Source organism: Dama dama, chromosome 32 (assembly GCF_033118175.1).
Source record: "Dama dama isolate Ldn47 chromosome 32, ASM3311817v1, whole genome shotgun sequence".
In the NCBI taxonomy this organism is placed as follows: domain Eukaryota; kingdom Metazoa; phylum Chordata; class Mammalia; order Artiodactyla; family Cervidae; genus Dama; species Dama dama.
The window spans coordinates 12,999,925-13,023,899 of record NC_083712.1 but is presented as its reverse complement, the minus strand read 5'-3'; the positions used below and the strand labels follow the sequence as shown (position 1 = coordinate 13,023,899).

Genomic DNA, 23,975 nt, shown 5'->3' with positions numbered 1-23,975 from the left:
AGATCGAACCTGCATCTCCCGCACTGGCAGGCAGATTCTTCACCACTGAGCCACAAGGGAGAGCCCTCGCCAGTTACAAATCTCGACGTGTGACTTGAGGGCAGAACTGTTTTCATAAGAACACCTTCTGCCTTGCAGTTCCCACTCCTCACCCTCACAAGCACACAACACATAAAGCTGACCAACTACCTCCTCCCCACATGTCAGGTGCAGACGCAGACATGCAAAGGGCCTAGGAAGCTACCAATTTTACCTCCAGCACAGCTTACCAGCTCCGCCTGCTCAGGAGGAATGTCACCCACTTCCCACTGTTACAGGCAACACAACAGACAAAAACAGGTGGCAGGGAAACACCCGAAGAGAAGACGTGATGAGACCTGGGATTATCCTATCGACATGGACACGGTGGTAAGGTCGTGACCAGCAGCGCCGTGTGGCTCAACCAGGCCCTGAGAGCCTCCTCCAGCCAGTGGGGAGCAGAGCCTTTCCTCCTACCCAACAGCCGAGGAAACTGAGGCTCACAGGAAACCATCGACAGAGTTCACAAAACCAGAAGCCTCCTCCGCTGTCAGCAGCCCGGGAGGTGTGCCCCAGCGGGCAGAGGCACCCGACCCCAGACGCGCCTCCATGAGGCAGGACGGAGCCCGTCGTGGACACACTCCCTGAAGGCGCTGGGGGTGACCCTGGATCCGTCAATGACGCAGGCACCCCATGCGCGCACATGCTGCGGAAAATACTGGTGCCTCTACATCAAAACCACGCTCATCAGGCGCTCAGTCACAGTCTACAGCGAAAACAGAAAACACTCACCAGCTGGATTTCTGCTTGTCTTCAGCAAAGGACAACAATGACACCAACTCCCCACCTAGTGGTTGAGACGAGAAGTGTTGGCTGCCGCTGCCCTCGGAGCCCAGGGATCGGCCCAGATCCCCCAACAAGTCCTGCTCTGGACCCAGCGAGGCAAGCCGGACCGCAGCACCCACGGCTGCTGGGGACCCCCGCACCCCGCAACCAGTGGGCAAGTCACTCTACACAAGGGTCTGAATCCCTGCGCAGAAGGGCTGGGCGCTGAAGAGGGGCCACGAGCAGGTCCTAAGGCGAGGACGGCGCGGAGCGGCTCCGGACTGCAAGCGCAGTCCTGCCAGGGGTGCTTGGCTCCCGCCCCCACCAGGGCCTAGGGAGGGGCGCGGGGCAGCACGCGGAGTGAGCCTCGACCAGCAGCCTCAGCGGGGCTGCAGCCGTCTGGGGCAGCGCCCTGCTAGCGGCTGGGGTCTGTGCTCCAGGCGACCTTCCGGGAGTGATCAGAGAAGCCAGGGTTTGAACATGGCCGAAAAGAAAGAGAAGCTTCCTAACCGTGTCTGAGGGAGGGGTACTCGAGGGAAACACCACCAGTGACAGAACAGCATCCGCAGGCCGACTCGGTGGTCCGGCATCCCACGCTGCGCCTGCGCGGTGCGCACCCAGCAGCAAAAGCCATCTCCCATGAGCTCTACACTGCAGATGCACCCAGGCCAGCCCGCGGGCCAGCTCCAGCCTTCTCCCGGGAGGCAGCACTTTATTATGCTCACTCCTGCTCACAGATTTTCAAATTAGAGGATGTGTGCGCCTGGGAGACAGGAAAACTTTTTAAACAGTAAGCAGACAGAGTTTGAGGCAGTAAACTGCAATCCCTGCCTTCCATCAGCTCCTGCTGCAGCCTGAGCTCAGGCCAAAAACCCCAGAAGCTCTGCCTCTCTCCGCCGTGCCCCCTCACCCTGCCAAGCCATGCTGACCCCCACCAGAAGCCCCCACATCCCACCCCTCTCACCCCAGGGCCTTTGGAATTGCTCTTAAAAGGCTGACCAGCTCCCTCCTAACTGAGTCAGGGCATATGCTGGGGAATAAAAGCTTCTGGCAAAACGAAAGGAGGGACAATGGACCCCACAAGTCTGATGACTCTCCTCCTTCATTTAGCGAATCCTAGGACACCTGCCTGGGCCTATCACACGTATTTCTGTCAAGAGTGAGTCTTTAAACGAAGTGCTCTGCCCAGGACCGAAGCTGAGACACACTGCAGAGAGGGGAGGGGGCCACCCTGGCCTTTTCTGTCCCCCAAACGCAGCAGCGAAGACTGAGGGGGACCCAGGACAGCAAAGCAAGTGTCTGATGATGGAGTGGCCTTGTCCCCAACACGTGAAATGACAAAACTGCTGAGCAATCTCGATGTCCACGCAGGAGGTGCCATGAGCTAGCAGGAAAGGCATCTTTGGGCTGGAACGGCAGGTCCCCACAGGAACTCACTGATGGACTATACATGGATGCTACGGAAAAAAACGCATGGCACAGATACACATCCGTATCACTAAACTCTGCCCCAAGAAGGTGCAGGAGCAGCAGCCCGTGGCGATGAGCATGCCCAACTCCCCTCAGATCTTAGGTCCAAATACTATTTTCCACTAAAAGGAACCAGGGCTCCTTGGAGAAAAGGCTGAATTCAGGGCTGGGAAAGAGAAAGTACAAGCTGAGTTTGAACTAAACTGTGCCAGAAGAAAACAGAAGTGTCCAGAGAATGATAGAGAAATGATAAGCTAAGACAAGTCACCGTGAACGGGCTACCACTGGCCACTGGGGGACAATTCACACCTTAAAAGGAACATTGAAAGGAATGAGATATGATCCTCTGGATATAGTACACACACACACACACACACAGTGTGAGGAGGGACAGTTATCTGCACTGTTGGAAAGTACCTCCCTCAAAAGCCGAGTGGGTGAACTCGCCCCAGGGGAGCGGCCTGGGAGGCACCGCCACCACAGGGGACCCGTGACCACTCCCAAGCTGACCCTCCACGACACAGACCCCGGAGCACCCTGACTCAGCCCCAGAAGGCTGCTGGTTGCATCTCCTCGGCTTTCTCCCCCTGGAGCCCTCCCAGACACTATGGGGGCTTCCGGGGTGAAGCTGATGGCTGTCAGGTGTGTGGCTGGTGAGATCAGCGTGGACGGCCACGGTGTGGCTGTGCAAGGATTGTGCCGTGTGTAGGAAACAGACGCAGGGGCGGGGGGCCGGCTCTCAGACGCACAACGGCATTGCCTGTGAACTGTGCCCCCAGCTATCTGACTGTTTGTGACTGCTAAAAAAACCTAACTTTCTGATTATGCTTGTGTGCAAGTTAAGTCACTTCACCTCTGTCCTACTCTCTGCGACACTATGGACTGTAGCCCACCAGGCTCCTCTGCCCAGGGGATTCTCCAGGCAAGAACACTGGAGTGGGCAGCCATCCCCTTCTCCAGGGGATCTTTCTGACCCGGGGTGGAACCCCCTCTCTGCCTCTCCTGCACTGCCAGGCGGGCCCTTTACCACGAGCACCAGCTGGGGAATCAACCTCCAACTGAACTGAGGTGACTGTCAAGCTGATCTTCCTTCTTTCTTCTTTATTTCTTCTTCCTTAAACATGGAAATGTTTGTGTCCAAAGGAAATGTCAGAATTCTATCAACTGCAGTTACACAGCTGTCTGCTCTTAGAAAGAACACACCCAAAATAACCCAACAAAACGGGGTTCTAGTGACATCTAGTGACCTTATATATTTCATGAAAGATCACATTCTCAGTGGAAAACACGAGCAGTGGCCTGGAGAGGCAGTCAATGAAACAATGAACACATGACACATAAACTGAAGGTCAGTTTGGCTGTTACCTCCAAGTTTTGTAGAAGAAATTCAGCCTCACTAAAAATCAAGGAAATGCAAATGAAATCAGCTATATTATTTCACCTACAAAGTTGGAAAGATTTCAGGGAATGCAACTTGAGAGCATCTATCAAAAGTTTAAATATGTAAAAAGCCCTCTAAACCCAAAAGTCCATTTTAGGAATTTAAACCTATGGGAATTCCAACAACACAAGAGACAACTCTACACATGGTCATCACCAGAAGGTCAATACCAAAATCTGATTGATTATATTCTTTGCAGTTGAAGATGGAGAAGCTCTATACAGTCAGCAAAAACAAGACGTGGAGCTGACTGTGGCTCAGATCATGAGTTCCTTATTGCAAAATTCAGGCTTAAGTTGAAGAAAGTAGGGAAAACCATTAGACCACTCAGGTACTATGTTAGTTGCTAAGTTGTGTCCAACTCTTTGTCACTCACGTATGACCTAAATCAAATTCATTATGATTATACAGTGGAGACGATGAAAAGATTCCAGGGATCAGATGTGGTAGACAAAGAGCCTGAAGAGCGATGGGTGGAGGTCTGCAACACTGTACACAAGCCATCCCTGAGAAGAGACGCAGGAAGGCAAAGTGGTTGTCTGAGCAGGCCTTACAGACAGCTGAGAAAAGAGAAGGGAAAGGAGAAAGGGAAAGGTACACCAGACATACCCAAATAAATGCAGAGTCTCAGAGAACAGCAAGCAGAGATAAGAAAGCCTTCTTAAGGGAACAATGCAAAGAAAGAGGAAAACAACGGAATGGGAAAGACTAGAGATCTTTTCAAGAAAACCAGAGATGCCGAGGGAACATCTCATGCAAGGATAGGTACAATAGGACAGAAACAGCAAGGACCTAATAGAAGCAAAAGACATTAAGAAGAGGCGGTAAGAATACACAAAAAAATGTACCAGAAAGATCTTAATGACCCAGATAACCATGATGGTGTGGTCACTCACCTAGAGCCAGACATTCTGGAGTGTGAAGTCCAGTGGGCCTTAGGAAGCATTACTATGAACACAGCTAATAGAGGTGATGGAATTCCAGCTGAGCTATTTCAAATCTTAAAAGATGATGCTGTGAAAGTGCTGCATTCATTATGCCAGCAAGTTTGGAAAACTCAGCAGTGGCCACAAGACTGGAAAAGGTCAGTTTTCATTCCAGTCCCAAAGAAAGGCAATGCCAAAGAATGTTCAAACTACCACACAACTGTACTCATTTCACATGCTAGCAAAGTAATGCTCAAAATCCTGCAAGCTAGGCTTCAACAGTATGTGAACCAAACACTTCCAGATATACAAGCTGGATTTAGAAAAAGCAGAGGAACCAGAGATCAAATTTTGCCAACATTTGCTGAATCATAGAGAAAGCAAGAGAATTCCAGAAAAATATCTGCTTCTGCTTCAGTGACCAGCCTTTGATTGTGTGGATCACAACAAACTGGAAAAAATTGTGTGGATCACAACAAACTGGAAAATCCTTAAAGAAATGGGAATACCAGGCCACCTTACACATCTCCTGAGAAACCTAAATGCAGGTCAAGAAGCAACAGTTAGAACTAGACATGGAACAATGGACTGGTTCCAAATCAGGAAAGGAGTATGTCAAGGCTGTATACTGTCACCCTGTTTATTTACCTTATATGCAGAGTATATCATGAGAAATGCTGGGCTGGATGAAGCACAAGCTGGAATCAAGACTGCCAGGAGAAATACCAACAACCTCAGATATGCAGATGATAGATAACACCCTAATGACAGAAAGTAAAGAGGAACTAAAGAGCCTCTTGATGAGGGTGAAAGAGGAGAGTGAAAAAAACTGGCTTAAAACACAACATTCAGAAAACTAAGATCATGGCATCGGGTCCCATCACTTCATGGCAAACAGGAGAGAAAATGGAAACAGTGACAGGTTTTATTTTCTTGAGCTCCAAAAAAACTGAGACATCTTATGTCTCCTGCTTCGGCAGGCAGATTCTTTATCACTGTGCTACCTGGGAAGGCCAAGTCACTGGGTAATCTACTGTAAAAGACCAAATGTATGTTTTAAAAAATGATATATTACACAGAAATGTGGAAAAACATTTGTAACTAAAAATGCATATGAGTGCTCAGTAATGGGCACTTGCTATCCTTCTGACCAAAGGAACCAGAATAAAGAGCCGGGGCAGATAAGGCCACTAGCGAATGATGTTAGGATACAGGGAGCAAAGAACCAGGGAAGGGGAACCTCAGGTTCTGAAGACAGAAGTCCAAGTCTCTGGCTGATCCCTGACCTACATGTCCATGAGGCAAATAAGTCAGCCGGCAGCTAAGGTTTGAAGAATTGAATGAATCCAAGCAAATAACCAGCACAGATCTTAAAATGACAGTCCAAAGTTTAAAGCTAAATAAGTCACCTGCTTCCTAAAACAAAATCAATACCCTTTGGAGTAACAGTAAAGTACCCAGAGTCTACATAACATTTACAATGTCCAAAATACAACTCAAAGTCCTGTTACGCAAGAGTCAAGAAAATGTGACACATTCTCAAGGAACAAAGAAAAAAAAACCAACAGCCACCAACCTCAAGATGCTGAAATGATCAGACAAGGAATGTCTGTAACTATCCTCTGCCATAGAATGGAAAATACACGTGTAATGAAAGATGAGAAAAGCAGAGATAGGAAATCTCAGCTAAGAAACAAAACATGCAAACATAAGAAAGAACCAAGTGGAAATGTTAGAAATGAAAAATATCTGAAACGCATTTAGTAAATGGACTTAATGACAGGATGGAACTGATAAAAGAGTCAATGAAACTTGTGGGAAAATTTCAAAAGCTGTATTACACGGGAGGGATTGGCAAATGACAGCCTTCAGGCCACCTGGCCCATGACCAGGGTTTGTTATAAAGTTTTATTTTTCACACTCATTTGTTTGCTCTTCTCCAGGGCTCTTCCCACACCAGGGCAGGGAGCACCTGAATACAGACCACAAAGCCTAAAATATTTACTATCTGGCTCTTTACAAGAAAGCTTAGCCAATTTCTGATAGCCAGTTAATTAAAGGAGTAACAGAAAAAGAGACACAAGAGATATTTGACGAAACAACAGCCCAAGTTTATCATGCTTTTAGATGAAATATATAACCTTATAGCATTAAAAAAAAAAAAAAAAACTCACCAAAATCTTCACAGAATAAATTTAAAGGCACCACATCCAGACCCTTAAACTTCTGAAAACCAAAGATGAGAAAATCTCGAAAGAAGTCAGATAAAAAGACACAGTATTCACAGTAGAGAAATTATTTGCATGACTACAAGCTTCTTAGGAGGACAGAGACTCTGGGTAAGCACCTGTTAAGCAGTGGAAAACAGAAGCAAAAAACAAAAATACTGTCAACCTAAAATTGTATAACCACTGAGAACATTATTCACAAACAAATAGGGACATCTTCAGACACAGAAAACCACAGAAATCTGTTGTCACCTGATAAAAACAAATGATAGACTGCCAGGATTAAAGGGAGACATAAATAATTTAACAGAAACACTTGGCGAATGCAGCATCCCAATCAATAATGGATAGAACAACTAAATATATCAAGAAAGACAGAAAAACACTTCAGTTCAGTTCAGTCTCTCAGTCGTGTCTGACTCTCTGTGACACCATGGACTGCAGCACGCCAGGCTTCCCCATCCATCACCAACTCCCAGAGTTTGCTCAAACCCATGTCCATTGAGTTGGCGATGCCATCCAACCATCTCATCCTCTGTCGTCCCCTTCTCCTGCCTTCAATCTTTCCCAGCATCAGGGTCTTTTCCAATGAGTCAGCTCTTCGCATTAGGTGGCCAAAGTATTGGAGCTTCAGTATCAGTCCTTCCAATGAATATTCAGGACTGATTTCCTTTAGAATTGACTAGCTTGATCTCCTTGCAGTCCAAGGGACCCTCAAAAGTCTTCTCCCACATCACAGTTCAAAAGCATCAATTCTTCAGTGCTCAGTCTTCTTTATGGTCCAACTCTCAAATGCATACATGACTACTGGATAAACCATAGCTTTGACTAGACAGACCTTTGTCAACTAAGTTACGTCTCTGCTTTTTAATATGCTGTCTTGGTTTGTCATAGCTTTTCTTCCAAGGAGCGTCTTTTAATTTCATGGCTGCAGTCACCATCTGCAGTGATTCTGGAGCCAAGAAAAGAAAGTTGTCACTGTTTCCATTGTTTCCCCATCTATTTGCCATGAAGTGATGGGACTGGATGCCATGATCTTAGTTTTCTGAATGTTGAGAAAAAAACAGCTTTTTCACTCTCCTCGTTCACTTTTATCAAGAGGCTTTTTAGTTACTCTTCCCTCTCTGCCATTATGGTGGTGTCATCTGCATATCTGAGGTTACTGATATTTCTCCCAGCAACCTTGATTCCAGACTTGTTATTTATCCAGCCCAGTATTTTACATGATGTACTCTGAATGTAAGTTAAATAAGCACAGTGACAATATCTAGCCTTGATACACTCCTTTTCCAATTTTGAGCGAGTCTGTTCTTCCATGTCTGATTCTATCTGTTGCTTCTTGACCTGCATAAGATTTCTCAGGAGGCAGGTCAGGTGATCTGGTATTCCCATCTCTTTAAGAATTTTCCAGTTTGTTGTGATCCACACAGTCAAAGGTTTTCACATAGTCAATAATGCAGAAGTAGGTATTTTTCTAGAACTCTCTTGCTTTCTTGATGATCCAATGGATGTTGGCAATTTGATCTCTGACTCCTCTGCCTTTTCTAAATCCAGCTTGAACATCTGGAAGTTTATGGTTCACATACTGTTGAAGCCTGGCTTGGAGAATTTTGAGCATTACTTTGCTAGCGTGTGAGATGAGTGCAATTGTGCAGGAGTCTGAACATTCTTTGGTATTGCCTTTCTTTGGGATTGGAATGAAAACTGACCTTTTCCAGAAAAACACTGAGAAAACAGCATAAATCAGCTAGATCTAACAGACATCTAAACATAGAACATTGTATCCACAATAACGGAATGAATACACATTCTTCTCAAGTGCACACACAACATTCACCTGGCCAGATCAAATGTTAGGGTGTAAAAACAAATCTCAACCACTTTAAAAAATCTTAAAATATGTTCTCCTCTTACAACAAAATGAAATTAGATAACAAAAACAGAACCAAGTTTGGAAGGCTCAAAAATATGTAGAAATTAAATGAGAAGGTCCTAAATAACCAATGGGTCAAAGGAGAAATCATGAGAGAAAATGGTAAACACTTGAAATAACTGAAAACAAAAATACCAAATTTCACGAGATGAAGCTAGAGCTATGCTTAGAAGAAATTTATAACTGTAAACACATCAAAAAACAGTAAAGATTTCAAATGAATTTTCTCATGCTCTAACTAGAGAAATAATAGAGCAAACTGAACCCAAAACAAGCAGAAGGAAACAAATAATTATAGTAGAAATTTTAAAAAGAAAAGAAACACAATGGAGAAACAGCAAAGAAACCAAAAGTTGGTTCTTTGACAAGATCAAAGAAATTGACAAGCCTTTAGCTTAAATTGATGAAAACAAAGAGAAAAGTGATACTAATTCATACCAGGAATGAGCTACTACTGACCTTATCAAAATAAACAGGACTATTATAGAATACTACAACCAAGTGTATGCCAAGGAATTAGATGAAATGAACAAACTCCACAAAGACACAAACTATTTAAACTGACTCAAAACTAGAAAATGTGAGTAAACCTGTATCAAGAGAATGAACTACTAATCAAAAACCTTCCCACAAAAAAAGACCAGGCCCAGATGGCTGCACTGGCCGAGTTCTCCCAAATGCTTGAAGAACTAACAGCAATCCCTATAAACTTCAGAAGACAGAAGAACACAGTCCGACTAATTCTACGATGCCAATACTGCCTGACTTCAAAACCAGAAAAAGTCACTCTAAGTATTGACCAATACACCTTACGAATACAGACGCTACAAAAATGAAAATAAAGTATTAGCAAACTGATCGAGTTAAAAAAAAAAGTATACAACATAACCAAGCAGAGTTTATCCCAGGAAAGCAAAGTTAGTTCACCACGTGAAATCAATCTAACACACCACATTAATGAAATGAATGACATATATATATATATCTCTCTCACATGAATTTCTCAATAATTGCAGAAAAAGCATTTTAAGAAAACCCAACATCCTTTAAAAATAAACAAATCGAAACAAATAAAAACTAATAATAGAAGAAAATTTCCTCAACCTGACAAAGTGCACCCATTAAAAAAAAAAATCCAAAGCTAACATCACACTTAATAAACATAGAAAGCTTCTCTCCTAAGACTGGGAGCCAGACAAGATGTCCACTCTCACTGCTTCTGTTCAACACGGTGCTGGAGCTTGTAAGTCGGGTCAATTAGAATAAAAAAGGAAATAAAAGGCATCCAGACTGGAAGGGAAGAAGTAAAACTTGTCTCTGTAGACAGATTACACAACACCGTTATACAAAAAAAATCCTAAGAAAATCACAAAGACACTTAGCTAGTTCAAAAACTTGCAGGATACAAAATAAATATACAAAAATCAGTTATATTTCTGTATTTTAATAATTGAACAATCTAAAAATGAAATTAAGAAAACAATTCCATTTACAATAGCATCAAAAAGAAAATAAATTGGGAATAAATTTAACCCAGAAGGGGCAAGGTCTACACACTGAAAGCTACAAGACCCAACGGAAAGAAATCACAGACAAGAAAATGAAAACATGGGCATGGATCACAAGACTAAACAGCAACACCTATATAGTTAGTGACTTAATACAATCTCTGTTAAATATCAGTTGCTCCCTACCGTCCCTCCCCGAAACTGACAAGCAAATCCTAAAATTCATACAGAAGTGCAAAGGAGCTGGAAGAAAATCAAAATTGGAGAAGACACACTTCCAACTTCAAAACTTACTGTAAAGCTACAGTAATCAAGTAATCATGAAATTAAAAGGCACGTGCTCTTTGGAAGAAAAGCTATATGACAAACCTAGACAGTGTATCAAAAAGCAGACACATCACTTTGCCGACAAAAGTCCATGTAGTCAAAGCTATGGTTTTTCCAGTAGCCATGTAGGGATGTGAGAATTGGACCATAAAGAAGGTTGAGCACTGAAGAATTCATGTTTTCGAATTGTGCTGGAAAAGATTCTTGAGAGTCCCTTGGATAGCAAGGAAATCAGTTAATCCTAAAGGAAATCAACCCTGGATATTCATTGAAAGGACTGACACTGAAGCTACCATATTTTGGCCACCTGATGGGAAGATCTGACTCATTGGAAAAGACCCTGATGCTGGCAAAGACTGAAGGCAGGAGAAGGGGGTGACAGAGGATGAGACGGTTGGATGACATCACTGACTCAATGGACATGAGTTTGAGCAAACTCCAGAATACAGTGAAGACAGGGAAGCCTGGCGTGCTGCAGTCCATGGGGTTACAAAGAGTCGGTCACGACTCAGTAACTGGACAATAACAACAGTAATCAAGACAGTGAGGTGCTGGCATTAAACACACAGATCAATGAAACAGAATTGAGAATCCAGAAATACATCCATGTATCTATGGTCAATTAATTTTCAACAAGGACACCAAGATAACTTAATGGGGAAACAACAGTCTATTCAACAAGTGGTACTGGGACAACTGGACAGTCACATGTAAAAGTGAAGGTGACGTCATAGTTCACACCATGTGCAAAAACTTAACTCAAGTAAACCACAGACCTAAGTGTTGAAGACAGAACTATAAAACTCTGAGAAGAAAACACAGGTGTAAATTTTCATGCCCTGCAATCAGGCAATCATTTCTTAAATGTGACATTTAAAACTGAAACAACAAAAGAAAAAATAGAAACACTGGGCTTAAAAATTTTTAACTTGTGCTTCAAAGGATACCAACAAGAAAGTGTAAAGACAACCCACAGAAAGGGAGAAAATGTTTGCAAATAATATGTCTGGTAAGGGTCTTATTATGTTTGCAAATAATATGTATCCAGAATAAAGAACTCTAACTCAAACAAGAAAAACAACTCAATTCTTAAAAAATGGACAGTGTTTGAGTAGACATTTCTCTGAAGATATAGAAATAGCCAATTAAACCACGAAAAGTTTTTCAACATCACTGGTCACTAAGGAAATACAAGTCAAAACTACAGTGAGATACCACTTCACATCCACAACAATGGCTATCAACATAAATAGGGATAACAAGCCTCAAACATTACTGGTAGGAATGTAAAATGGTACACCCAATCCAAAAAAACTGGCACTTCTGCAAAATGCTAAACAAATGGTTTCCATATAACTCAGAAATTTCACTCCTAGGTGCATATATACCCAAAAGGATCGAAAATATATATATTCACATGAAAACCTGCACACAAATGTTCATAGCAGCATTACTCAATGGCCAAAAAGTGCAAATAAACCACATGTCTACCAATTGATGAAGATAAACAAAACATATTATTCAGCAACTCGAAGGAATAAAAAACTGACACAGGCTACAACACGAATGAAACTCCAAAACATGATGCCAAGGGAAAGAAATCCAACACAAGAAGCCGCAGAATGTCGAGTTCCATTTACGAGAAATGTCCAGACTAGGTAAATCCAAAGACAAAAAGTAGATTGATGGCTGCCAGGGGCTGGGAGTAAGGAGCCCAAGGGGAATGACTGCTAATGGTTATGAGGCTTATTCTGAGGGGATAAAATGTTCCTGGATTAGGTAGTGATAACTGCTACAAACATCCGAATAGAATTTATTAAAAACTACTGAAATGTACACCAACAGGGTGAATTTATAGTATGTGGATTTTATTTAAAAAAAAACAACACAAAAAAACGCCAAACAGCTATTCACACTGAAAGGAAAGAGCAGAACAAACTCAGCTCCTCAGAAATGAAGAGTAAGAGAAAGAATATACGGATAAACATTAGACACTAGTTTTTCCTCTTAATTTACCTAAAATACAGACAAGTGTTCAGAGCACAATAACACTGTCTTGTGGGACTGCAGTGCATGGGGTTGAAATCCATACGACCACCGTAACACAGAGGAGGGGGCAGAACTACGGACACACAGTTACCAGGTCTCTATCTGTATCTTATGTGATGTGGTACAATGCTAAGTCTAAGCAGACTCAGAAGTTAAGGATCTTTGTGTAACCCCTAAAGCAATCACTAAAAATAAATAAAAAGAATGGAGAGAATTTTAGTCTAAAAACTAACACATCAAATGATCCCAAACAGGGATGGAAAAGAGAACAAAGGAGCAAATGTGTCTCTCTGCCTGGAGGCCAAGAGGGGGTGATGCCCCCCGGATGCGAGCCCACCAGCCCCACATCTCAGTCCCAGATGCTGTCCCCCCTCAAAGGGCTCACGGTCTGTGCGGAAACGGCTGACACTGGGGCTGGGGGAGAGCAGGCACGAGGTCAGAGAGACACAGGAGCTGGCCGAAGGGACTCCCACTACCCAAATCTGAATGATCTAAGCACCAGAAAGACACTGTGAACTATAAGCCGTCGAAAAATACAGGAACCCAGGAGCTGACACTAATCAATCAGTGTGGGAGGAAAAAAGGCTCTTTCTTACAGCACCCAGCTGGGCACAGCCAGAAGCGCTAGACTTGGAAAACAGTCATCCTGTAAGACTCAGGGTTAAGGTTCGTTCAGGCAAGAACCATCATGAACGCTACACCTGGGGTCAAGGGAGCAAAAGGTCTACGTGATCTGAATCTGCCTCCCCACAGGCAGCTTATCAGCCTCAAAGGAAACAACAGTTATCACACAGTGGGGAAAAAAACCAGCAACAGCTTGCCTGCTGCTGCTGCTAAGTCACTTCAGTCATATCCCACTCTGTGCGACCCCATAGACGGCAGCCCACCAGGCTCCCCCGTCCCTGGGATTCTCCAGGCAAGAACACTGGAGTGGGTTGCCGTTTCCGTCTCCAATGCATGAAAGTGAAAAGTGAAAGTGAAGTCGCTCAGTCGTGTCTGACTCTTAGCGACCCAATGGACTGCAGCCCATCAGGCTCCTCCGTCCGTGGGATTCTCCAGGCAAGAGTACTGGAGTGGGGTGCCACTGCCTTCTCCGAACACCTTGCCAGTTGACCAAAATTCGAATCACCATTAGGAGGCAGACGGAAACTGCAGGTTTCCAGGTAGGCCACACCTCACTCATGGAGCCTTTTGGGTGGGAAACCACAACCTGAGTCTAATCACGGGGAAATGGGACACATCCGAAAGGAAGAAAACCTTGCTATAAACAAAAGAGGGGAGAGTGAGGCTGGAATCCTAAAAACTGCCCAGACAATGGAAGACAAAGAAATGGAATCAATGCTCACGTCTCACTGTTCAAAGTTTTTCAATTAACAGGTTTAATCTTTTCAGAGCAGCTTCACACATCAACAGCTAAATTCTATGCCTTATATTTTGCATTACTGTTTTCATGTAAATTTACTCTGGTTTTCTAGAAAATCACAGTGTGACTCATTTACATCTGGATTTCAGTAAACTTGATTTATAGCACTGATACCCCACTCCCTCTGATCTCAACCTCCTCTTGACTATTCCTGCATGGGCTCAACTGTGTCCCCTAAATTCACATGAAGTCCTAACGCCCAGGACCAAAGGACGTGACTACAGGTGGGAATGGGGCCTTGAAGGAGATAGTGAAGGGTGAATGACGTCACTGGGGGTGGGTAACCCAGTAAGATTAGTGTCCTTATAAAAGAGATGAGGACACAGAAACAGTCAGACGGAGGGAAGACAGAAACAAGATGGCAATCGCAAGCCAAGGGGCGAGGCCTCAGAAGAACCCAACGCTGTGGACACCTTCATCGTGGACTTCTAGCCTCCAGCAGTCTGAGAGATACATTTCTGCTGCTTAAGCCCACTGTCTGTGGTGTCTGTTACAGACTGGTCACCTTAGTAGACTAACAATCTGCTTCTCTGTTCCCTCAATACACCACACAGACTCCGTCTCAGGGTCTCTGGGCAGGCTGGGAGTTACACCACGCCTGTCTTTCGTCCTAGGAAACTGAGGATGTCAAATGCCCCCAGTAAGAGGCAGAGAAAAGATGGAAACAAAACTTATCTAGCTCTGTGATTCATGCAAAATATCTCCACACTCTACCAAAACTAGATAACTTAAGAAAAAAAAAAAAAAAACACAGGAGAAAAGACTCACTTTTCAACCCAGAGCACTGAGACGAGCTTCACGCCTCTCTTCTGTGCTTTTTCCCAGGTGCTCTGGTACCCGTCTTTGAACACGACATGAGTTACTTGTTTGTTAAAAGTTTTTGAAACCTGCAGACAAAAGGCAGAAAACAAAGGTAAACTTATTACTATTTGCATAAGTTTCTTAAGTACAAGCCAGTGTCACTCTTGTACACACTTACCAAAAAAGCAACAAGATAATTAGCAAATACTATCAACCGAAATATACAATAGTATCTAGAAATAGTATCAGCCAATATAGACGACATGTACAATAGTGTATACAAATAGTATCAGCCAATGTATACAACATATACGATAGTGTATACAAATAGTATCAACCAATATATACAAATACATTCCCACCACTTGTTTATTCCAGGACTGCAAAGCTGGTTAGAACAAAAAGTCAATCATTATTATTCACTTCATTAACAAAGTAAAAGAGAAAAATCATAGCCATCTCAATTACATGACAAAAATGTGTTAAAGTTAAAAAGTTTATTGAGGAAAATTCACAGAAAATTAGGATCTGAAAGCTGGTATAAGACTGCATGATGGGAAATGCTAAAACCTTTCTGTTATCTCCAGTCTGTCCAACTGGCCCCGGCCAGGGCAGTATGTCAAGAAAAGAAAAAGTGTTAGGATTAGAAAAAAAAATAAGACAGTCCTGTGCACATAACAATCAATTGTGCACATTGTTAAAAATCCCCAAAATGCCACAGAATTCATAAGAGCTTCGTAAGTTTTCTAGACACACGGTGGATATGCAAAAATGAACTAGTTCTATGTAACAGCAACAGGAAAAAGAATTCAAAAGATACCATTCTTAACAGCAACTAAAATAAACAGAGAAAATCATAAAACATCACTGAGAAAATGAAAGAAACTCAAATCAACAAAGGCATACATCATGCTGATGCTTTAGAAGATTCCAGCGTATAAAAATGTCAGTTTTCTCCAAACTGATCTGTTGTTCTCTATCCAATACCGATCAAGATCCCAAAAAAGCTTTAAGTTGCAAACTGACAAACCAGTTTCATAATGTATCTGGAAAAGCAAAAGGCTAAGAAAAGCCAGAACCCCTTGACTTGAAGAACAAAGGGGAAGATCTACTATAAAGAGTAATTAAGACAGGGTGGTCTGTCATGAGAACAGACTATATGGGTACTAAAACCTGACTAATGACAAAGGTGTCACTGTGCTAAAGGATAGTCTTTTCAATAAATGGTGTTGAGACAAACGATCATCCACTGGGGAAAAAAAATGAAACTATTTCATACCACATACAAAAACTAATTTCAAATGTACTGTAAATCTAAATGTGAACGGCAAAATGATAAAGCTTCTGGAAAATAAAGATTCTCATAACCGCCATATAGAAATAGATTTTTTAAAACAAGATACACACACAGAAGCTTACCATAAGGAATAAACTACCATTATCATCAAAAGATGCTATTAAGAAGGTGAAAAGGCCACAGGCAGAAAATATTGCAATTCACATGGCCGACAACGGGGTCAACTGAAAAGTATAAAGAATGCTTACAAATCAAGAAGAAAAAGAAAAACCCAATGCAAACATGAGGTGGAGACTTGAACAGGGTCTTCAAAATAAGTATGGGAAGACGTGCAGGAAAATGCAAATTCACACCAGACTGATACACCACCAGAAACACACTGCGATGGCCGAAGGTAAAGAGACAAAACTAAGCATACACAGCAGTGGGGCTTTTATATGCTGACAGAATTATAAACTGATTCAAACACGGCAGAAAGCTGCTAGGAAATCACTGATAGCTTTCTCAGATGTGAAACGGTCTTCTGTCACACAGAAGGCGTCTTTGTTCTAAAAGATGCAGGCTAAATATATTTAGGGACAAATTATGGTACCTGCAACCTACTTTTGAATAGTTCAGGAGAAAAATACATATATTGTTTAGAGATGGAGTCCAAGCAAGAATGTTAATTGTTGGGTCTATATTCACCATACTGTTCTTTCAGCTTTTCTATTTGAAAGATTTCTAAATAAAAGGGGGGGGGGGGGGGCGTGGAATTCAAGAGATCCAAGACCTTAATACTACTCTCAAAAGCCATTTTGCCAGCTCTTATGTTCCACAGCTTTTTCCTGTCACAATAACACATGGAGCCCAAGTATGTGGCTGGTATCATCAAGCGGAAAGCCTCCCGAAATCCTAATGGATTTACCTTCCAATTTATCAGAAAAAAAGGTGTCTTCTCAGGTTCAAAAGCAAACCCCGGGCCCTGCCTTCTGACTGTCACCCTAATCTGCTCTTGGGTCTTTCCCCTGCTCACTAGGTCAGGTACCAGGGTGAGTCAAACGAAACTCAGGAGCAGGCACTCTGCCCTCCAGTTTATGTTACGCCCTGACCGTCCCTAATCCTTGCCCTGGCTTCAGTGGTATCATACCTGTGTTATCTCTCCTTTCACCAGCCGGCCAGCCCCCCTCCCCCAAGACCACCCCCCCACCTCCACGAAGTCGGCTCACATCTGAACCCCAGCTTCAAGCTGCTGCCTTCACCACCCCATTCCTCAGGTCTCCATGATTCCCTTAACCCAGCTCACTGAACATGGTGACACTCAACAATGACCTTATAGCTTTAATGCCTAAAGAATACGTCCCAATCCTAACTTTTCTTAAATTTAGGCGGTGTTTTAAAATTTCCATCTTTGAAGTCTGTCCCTCCTCCCACTTCAGGCATGTCTTCTGGATTCTCCTGGCATCCTTCTCACCCTCAGTCCCTGGGTCCAGGACTCCCATTCCAGCCCTGGAAATACTAAACAGGCTCCACCTTCAGTACTTTTCATTCTAACCACCTGGGTAGTCAGCACACCTGATTCTTACGTCCCTGATGCCTAAAACAGTATCTCTAGCCCTGACAATCTCAAGTTCCAGATTTGTACATCCAAATGTCTATCAGGTACTTCCAATATACCCCAAATTCACAACTTTTCCCTTTAAAAAACTGTTCCTTTTCCTGTATTCCACACTTTGATGAAGAGTATCAAGCATCTGAACAGCCAGTGGCAGGACTCGTGTTTCCAGCCTGGAGCTCTCCTGTTGCGTCATCCCCAAGCCATTCTCAATAGAGAACCCCAGCTGTTCTCAATCCCTCATAGCATGGTTCTCTCCTTTTTTCTTCTGCCACTTACCCACTGTCCTCTTTGTCCATCGTGCTCTAAGTAAAAACTCCCAAAATAAGAAAATGCAAATAGATCTCCTATGTTTCAGATGACTGTTAGGTGCAGCAGTGGTAAAACGAATTTCTTACCTTTGCCCCCATATCCACAAGTTGACTCCTAAAGGTCTTGGAGTAATTTTCTGTCCCATTGGCTGACCACACTTCAACATAGGCCACAACATCTGAAAACAGAGAAAATGCTAGCATGAAATATATCTAATATACCCTCGCCCGAAGATTTCAACAGTTTTCTCCTGTTCTATTCACATTAAAAAGTAAATTTAAAATTTCTTCTGTTTAAAAGTGCCATCAGATCCTTTCAAATTTCAAGGGAAAAACAACTTTACTCATACATCACAGTTTACATTCTCAACTCTTCCCAAATTCTTAAACCAAGCCTAACTTTCTAGTTTTCTGTAAAGGACCAGAGAGCAATTATCTTAGGCTTTGAGGGCCAAACAACCCCTCAGTTTGAAGGCTGCAGTACAGAAGCAGTCAAATATATCAACGAGCAAGCGTAATTGCGTTCCAACAAAACTTTATGGAAAATGAAGTCTGAATTTGATAATAGATTTCATTTGTCCTCCTCCTTCGGTTCCTCCCACCCCCTCAACCATTTAAAAAAGTAAAGGGCACCTTTAGTTTGTAGGTCCTGCAAAAACACGGCCAACAGGCAAACCTTTGCGGGGCAGGGAACACAGTTTACGAAACCCTCCCTGCTCAAAGCCTGGGGTCTTTCAGGCGTGCCTGGAGGGAATCATTTCTCACTGAGAGGTTCTGGTCACACTAACAGAGAACAGGGAGAGGAGTTACTGGTTCTTCTTCTAATTTCACTAGAGCCCCCTCCCCGCAAATCCACCGGGCCAGACAAAGACGCCAGAGCCCAGGAAAAGCTGAAAACCAACCCCCCGGGGGCTCCCAGCCCTTCGTGTGTCTGCGCCACGCGCCTGACCCAGCCCAGGTGGGGCGGCGCGGGCCCTGGGCTCGGAGACGCACCGCCACCCGTCACGGGCGGTCCCGGCGCTGGGCTCGAGGACAGACCCCGCTTCCTCTCGGCAGCCGGGCTGGCGACCCCGGCGCCCTTCCTGAGGCCCGGCCGCCGCTGCGCCGGCTCGGCCCCCGCCTGCTCACCTTTTAGGACCGGGCCCCGGAGGTTCCCGGGGGCCGCCATGACGGCCAACGGGGACGCGCAAGCGTGACGCAGTGGCGGCAGCGCGCGTGCGCAGGGCGGGCTCTGCGGAAATCCGCGTGTCCGCGTCCTCTCAGCAACCAATAGGGGGCGGGGGGCGGGACCAAGACCCCTCCGCGCGGGCAACGGAGGCAGGTTCTCTCCGGTCGTACCTACACGGCGCGTCAGCTCCTGCGTGGAGACCCAGGGTCTCCGGTTCACGCGGGAGTCCCCCTAGCCGGGCTGTCTCCCTCAAGCCCTACAGCCCGTAAATCCCAGAGCAGATGAATCCCAGAGGGAGAGGGGGAGCTTGACCTCAGGAGTAGCCTGGCCGCCTGGTCCCTTATCTTCTGGGTTTCAAACCTCCCGCCAGCCCGGGAGCCCCGCCCCCGCAGCGCAGACCCGCCCCGAGGGCTGCGCGCATGCGTCCTGCGGGAGCTTGTCCCAACCCTACAGTTTCCCTGCAGTGACGTGTAGGAAGGGGCGACTGTTCCCCCCGCCCCGAGTTGATAAGCGCTCTCTGTTTAATCTTCCCGAAACACTGAGTTGGTTAAAGGACCTGTGTTGTCTGTATTAAAGAAGGAACCACCAAACGTGTGAAAAGTTTCATTTTTAATGATTTCAATACCATTTTTGTGTTCTAGCATGTAGTATATAGTCTATTACCAGACTTAAAAATAACCTTAAGGGAGTTCCCTTATAATCAGATGGTTGAAGTACAGGCTTCATTTAGAAATCAGGCTGGACTTGGAGTTTGGGGACTGATATCAGCCACTACAGGGCAGGAAGGCCTGCATTCCATGGGGGGCAAAGAATCTGACAGGACTGAGCAACTGGACACCACCACCAATCAGCCACTAACTAGCTATGAGATGTTAATGAGTTACTAACACTCTCCAAGTTTCATTTTCGTGTAGAAAAGCATTAATGATAGTAGAGATAATAGCTAACATTTAATGAACACTTGGGTTTCCTACGTGGCTCAGTGGGTAAAGAATCCTCCTGCAATGCAGGAGACCCAGGGTTGGATCCCCTGGGTCAGGAAGATCCCCTGGAGGAGGAAATGGCAACCCACTCCAATATTCTTGCCTGGAAAATCCCATGGACAGAGGAGCCCGGCAGGCTACAATTCACAGGGTCTCAGAAGTTGGACATGGCTGAGCACATCACACAGTGCAGTGAACACTTACGTAAATGGTGTATTGTCAAAGGTTAGGTGTGTTATCAAATTTAATCCTACTTATGAGGTGAGTGTTATTATGTAGCACTTACATGTATTTTCCTCCTGATTCTCCCTAAAATTCTATTATTTTATAGGTATTTATTATTGTAATCTGGAGACTAACCATTGAAGCCGCCTTTGTACCCTTCCCAACTCCTTTACAATTAAAAATGCTTTCTCTTTTATACTGTGTATCACTTCAAGCTTACAACAGTTTCTGTTAAGCAATATTAAACAATTTATACAATAAGTAATCAGGTTCAAGAGAGGTTACCTGACTAGTGCAAAGTAACAAACAATTACTAACAGCTAAAACTTGTTGAAACCAAAAACAATACCTTTAGTTCTTTTTACTATAGTTAGCAGAAGGGTATGTGTACAAGAATATGGACTGCTCTCCTTTCTTTCATTCATTCATTCCTTCAACCCTAATTGTTAAATCAGCCGTTAATAGGGTCCAGTGAGTCCACTGTGGTTCTAAAGAATTATGTTGAGTATGTGCATCCACCAAACCCCGTTTCCTGGACTCAAATCTTTGATCAATACATGTATCATTATCACACCTAATAAATTCTACCCTGAGGAAATGGGGACACAGTCTACCTGGGAGTGTGAACTCAGCTCAAGAAGAATAACAAATAACAAAAAGTGTTAAACTATGGTTAATTCTAAATGCATATTGATTGCACAAATAAAAATAACATAAAATACCATAAAAATAGATTGTTTAAAACAAAAATATTAGTCACATGAGGTTTCAATACAATGTACAGAGTCCCCCTGCACCTCTATCCAAAGTTTCAATTACCTTCTTCTCACTTGGTTGCCCACCTCTTCACCCCAGAAGGAGACGCTATCATCTAAACTACGGACATCTCATCCTTAAGAACAAAGTTAAACTACTGGGTTCAAAGAAACATGGCCTTGACACTAATAAGCTCTAGTTTTATTTTTCATTGCATTTCTATGTAGAGCTTCTAATAAAACAACCTAGAGAAAGGATCTAGTAAAGTCTGAAATAAGTTACCTGTGCTTCTTCATTTTTGCTTTCCGCAAAAGTATAAAAAATGAAAGCCAGTTTTTTTCCTCTGCCAGTGCTCACCCGTAATAAAAGGGATAAACACTCAAAGCCCTTTTATATGCACTCAGGACAAAGGTAGACTGAAAATATTGACTTTCCTGAGCCGTGCACTTCAGCTCAGCAGGAGGTGAGTTTTCAGAGGTTTCTCCCTGACAACATTACAACCTTCTTACAGGCCTCAGGATGAGCGTGTCGCTGAGAAGTTCTGGCAGACCAGTCAGATAAAAGGCTCAGAGCTTCAGAAGGAAACGCGGGTGCCCGGAGTCTGAAGTTCCCTCTAGACTCTTCCATTCTCAACAGTCCTGCATCAACATTTAGGGCAGAGGTGGGTCTGGTTTCCTAGAAATGCATGAATTTCAAAGGTGAGGCATGGATCACTGAGTTACATTTTTTTTAAAATGATGTTTCTACAAAACCTAAAAAAAAAAAAGACAGTGGAGAGAGATTTGACTAGCACACACTGTCTGATAGAAAACTTTAAAACTTTGTAATTTCTCAGTGAAAATACACATTTCTTAATTATTAGTATTGGAAGGGAATTTGGCATTTTTTTGGACTAATAATAGCAAATTATGCTTTTCTCAAACTAACATTTTTAAAATAAAGGTTTCATGTGTTTTCAAATGAGAATATTATTTGATGATACAGAGTAACATGCTTGTCCTCAAAAACATTGAAAAAATTGCAAAAACCAGGTACACATGAATTGAGATAAATGAATAACTGAAAGAGAAGAAAAGCAGTGGTAAAGGCAATGAAAGCTGAAATTATTTGCAAGAACAATAATGGATTATTTTAGCTTTCTATCTTTGTCACATTTTACAGCAATAAAAATGGAACTTTATAGCTGACTGAAGAAGTAATGTTCTTATCCTAATTAATTCAAATATGAGTTCAAATAAGATAAGGATTCTTTACAAGAGTTTTTACCTAGGCCAGCCACTTTGCTTAAGTTCCAAGAAATACATGGCCCATTATCTTTATTTCTCCCAGGATCTCTGTAAAATTAAATCAGAAAACCCGCACAATACTGCCCTTCTGTGAGTAGATGAAATGTAGCAAGACACATCTCTAGGGAAATGCTTCTTTGCTAGTGCTGGCTTTTTTTTTTTTTAAGTAGTTATTTTCAGTTACCTTAGTAATTGTAATTTTGGGGTGGGGGGGCATTCCTAGTGGCATGTGGGATCTTAGTTCACTGACCAGGGATCAAACCTGTGGCCCCTACACTGGAAGTAGTCTTAACCCCTGACACCCAGGGAAGTCCCAGTAATTGAAATTTTAAAATTTAAGTCAGCATCTCTCCCCACCACTTGTTGTTTTAACCGCACTTAGTATCGACATCGTCCATCATTTGTTCACAGATATTTGCCTTGCCAGTGTTCTTGCCTGGAGGATCCCATGGCCAGATGAGCCTGGTGGGCTACAGTCCATAGGGTGGCAGAGTTGGACGTGGCTGAAGTGACTTAACACACTTATAGCATATCCAATGACCACAGACTTAGGAAAGGGAGTAGACACACCATTAGGAAGCAGGTTGTTTCAAAGAATTTTCTGTGGCCTGGAGCATTTGCCCCTCAACACCCTGATTCCGACTCAAAACCAAATTGCCTGAAATCCTTTTTAAAAGCAAAACCCAAAAAGTAAGCCCCACAGGAAAATGCTTATAATATATTGTTAAACTGAAAAAAAGCAGGGCACCAGAATACATATGGTATGACCTCAAATTTGTTTTTTTAAAAAAAAAAAGGTCTCTATTTAGGGGCTTTATTCAAGCCAAGACACATCAGTACGGTGACATGACTTCCTGAAATACTGGATATTCGGCACTATTTGGAAGCCAGATGGGGTCTTGAACCACCTTAGGCCTTCTGCCTGCTCCCTCCCAACAGTATCTCTACCCCTTTCCGTCTTGCTTGCCCTGATCCAGCATCTAGAGGGTTAACCCTAGGCCCTGTCAAGGGACCTTGGGATCCCTCCAAACCTCCTGGTGTCCCTTATCACTGGTAGCTACCTTGGCCATTTCTTTTTTAAAGAACTCTCTAGTATGTGAAAGTGACAGTCACTCAGTTGTGTCCAACTCTTGGTGACCCTGTGGTCTGTAGCCCGTCAGGCTCCTCTGTCCATGGAATTCTCCAGGCAAGAATACCGGAGTGTAACCACTGGCCATACTGGCTGCCAAATACTTTTTATATATTATGACTGTTTATATGCAGAAGTAATTGCTTTCTTTAACCCCCATTACTCAACCTACCATCAGTTACTCTTGCCTCCTAAAACAGATTTTAATTTCTGTCCAGAGTAAAGACGCCTTTGTTCCCTCACCCACTCTTCCCCGCCTCACTTCCTCGCTCTTTCC

At 43.5% G+C, this 23,975-nt stretch overlaps 1 protein-coding gene across 10 annotated transcripts in view; it reads right to left on the bottom strand.

The window, feature by feature from the left end:
* The window catches only part of MCPH1 (microcephalin 1), a 220,314-nt gene extending 200,630 nt beyond the window's left edge, over positions 1 to 19,684 (bottom strand). For 4 of the 10 annotated variants that reach the window (XM_061134654.1, XM_061134657.1, XM_061134658.1 and 1 more), the window contains exons 1-3: positions 19,280 to 19,421; positions 18,239 to 18,330; positions 14,917 to 15,035 (exon numbers count right to left, since the gene is read on the bottom strand). In XM_061134654.1, the coding sequence (XP_060990637.1) occupies positions 14,917 to 15,035; positions 18,239 to 18,330; positions 19,280 to 19,319 (251 nt within the window). In that variant the 5' untranslated portion in view covers positions 19,320 to 19,421. Of the gene's footprint in view, positions 1 to 810; positions 866 to 6,854; positions 7,029 to 14,916; positions 15,038 to 18,238; positions 18,331 to 18,784; positions 18,826 to 19,144; positions 19,161 to 19,279; positions 19,422 to 19,489 lie in introns of those variants that run through there. The other 6 variants (XM_061134656.1, XM_061134662.1, XM_061134663.1 and 3 more) reach the window with 6 other exon arrangements.
* Between the last annotated feature and the right edge of the window lie 4,291 nt (positions 19,685 to 23,975).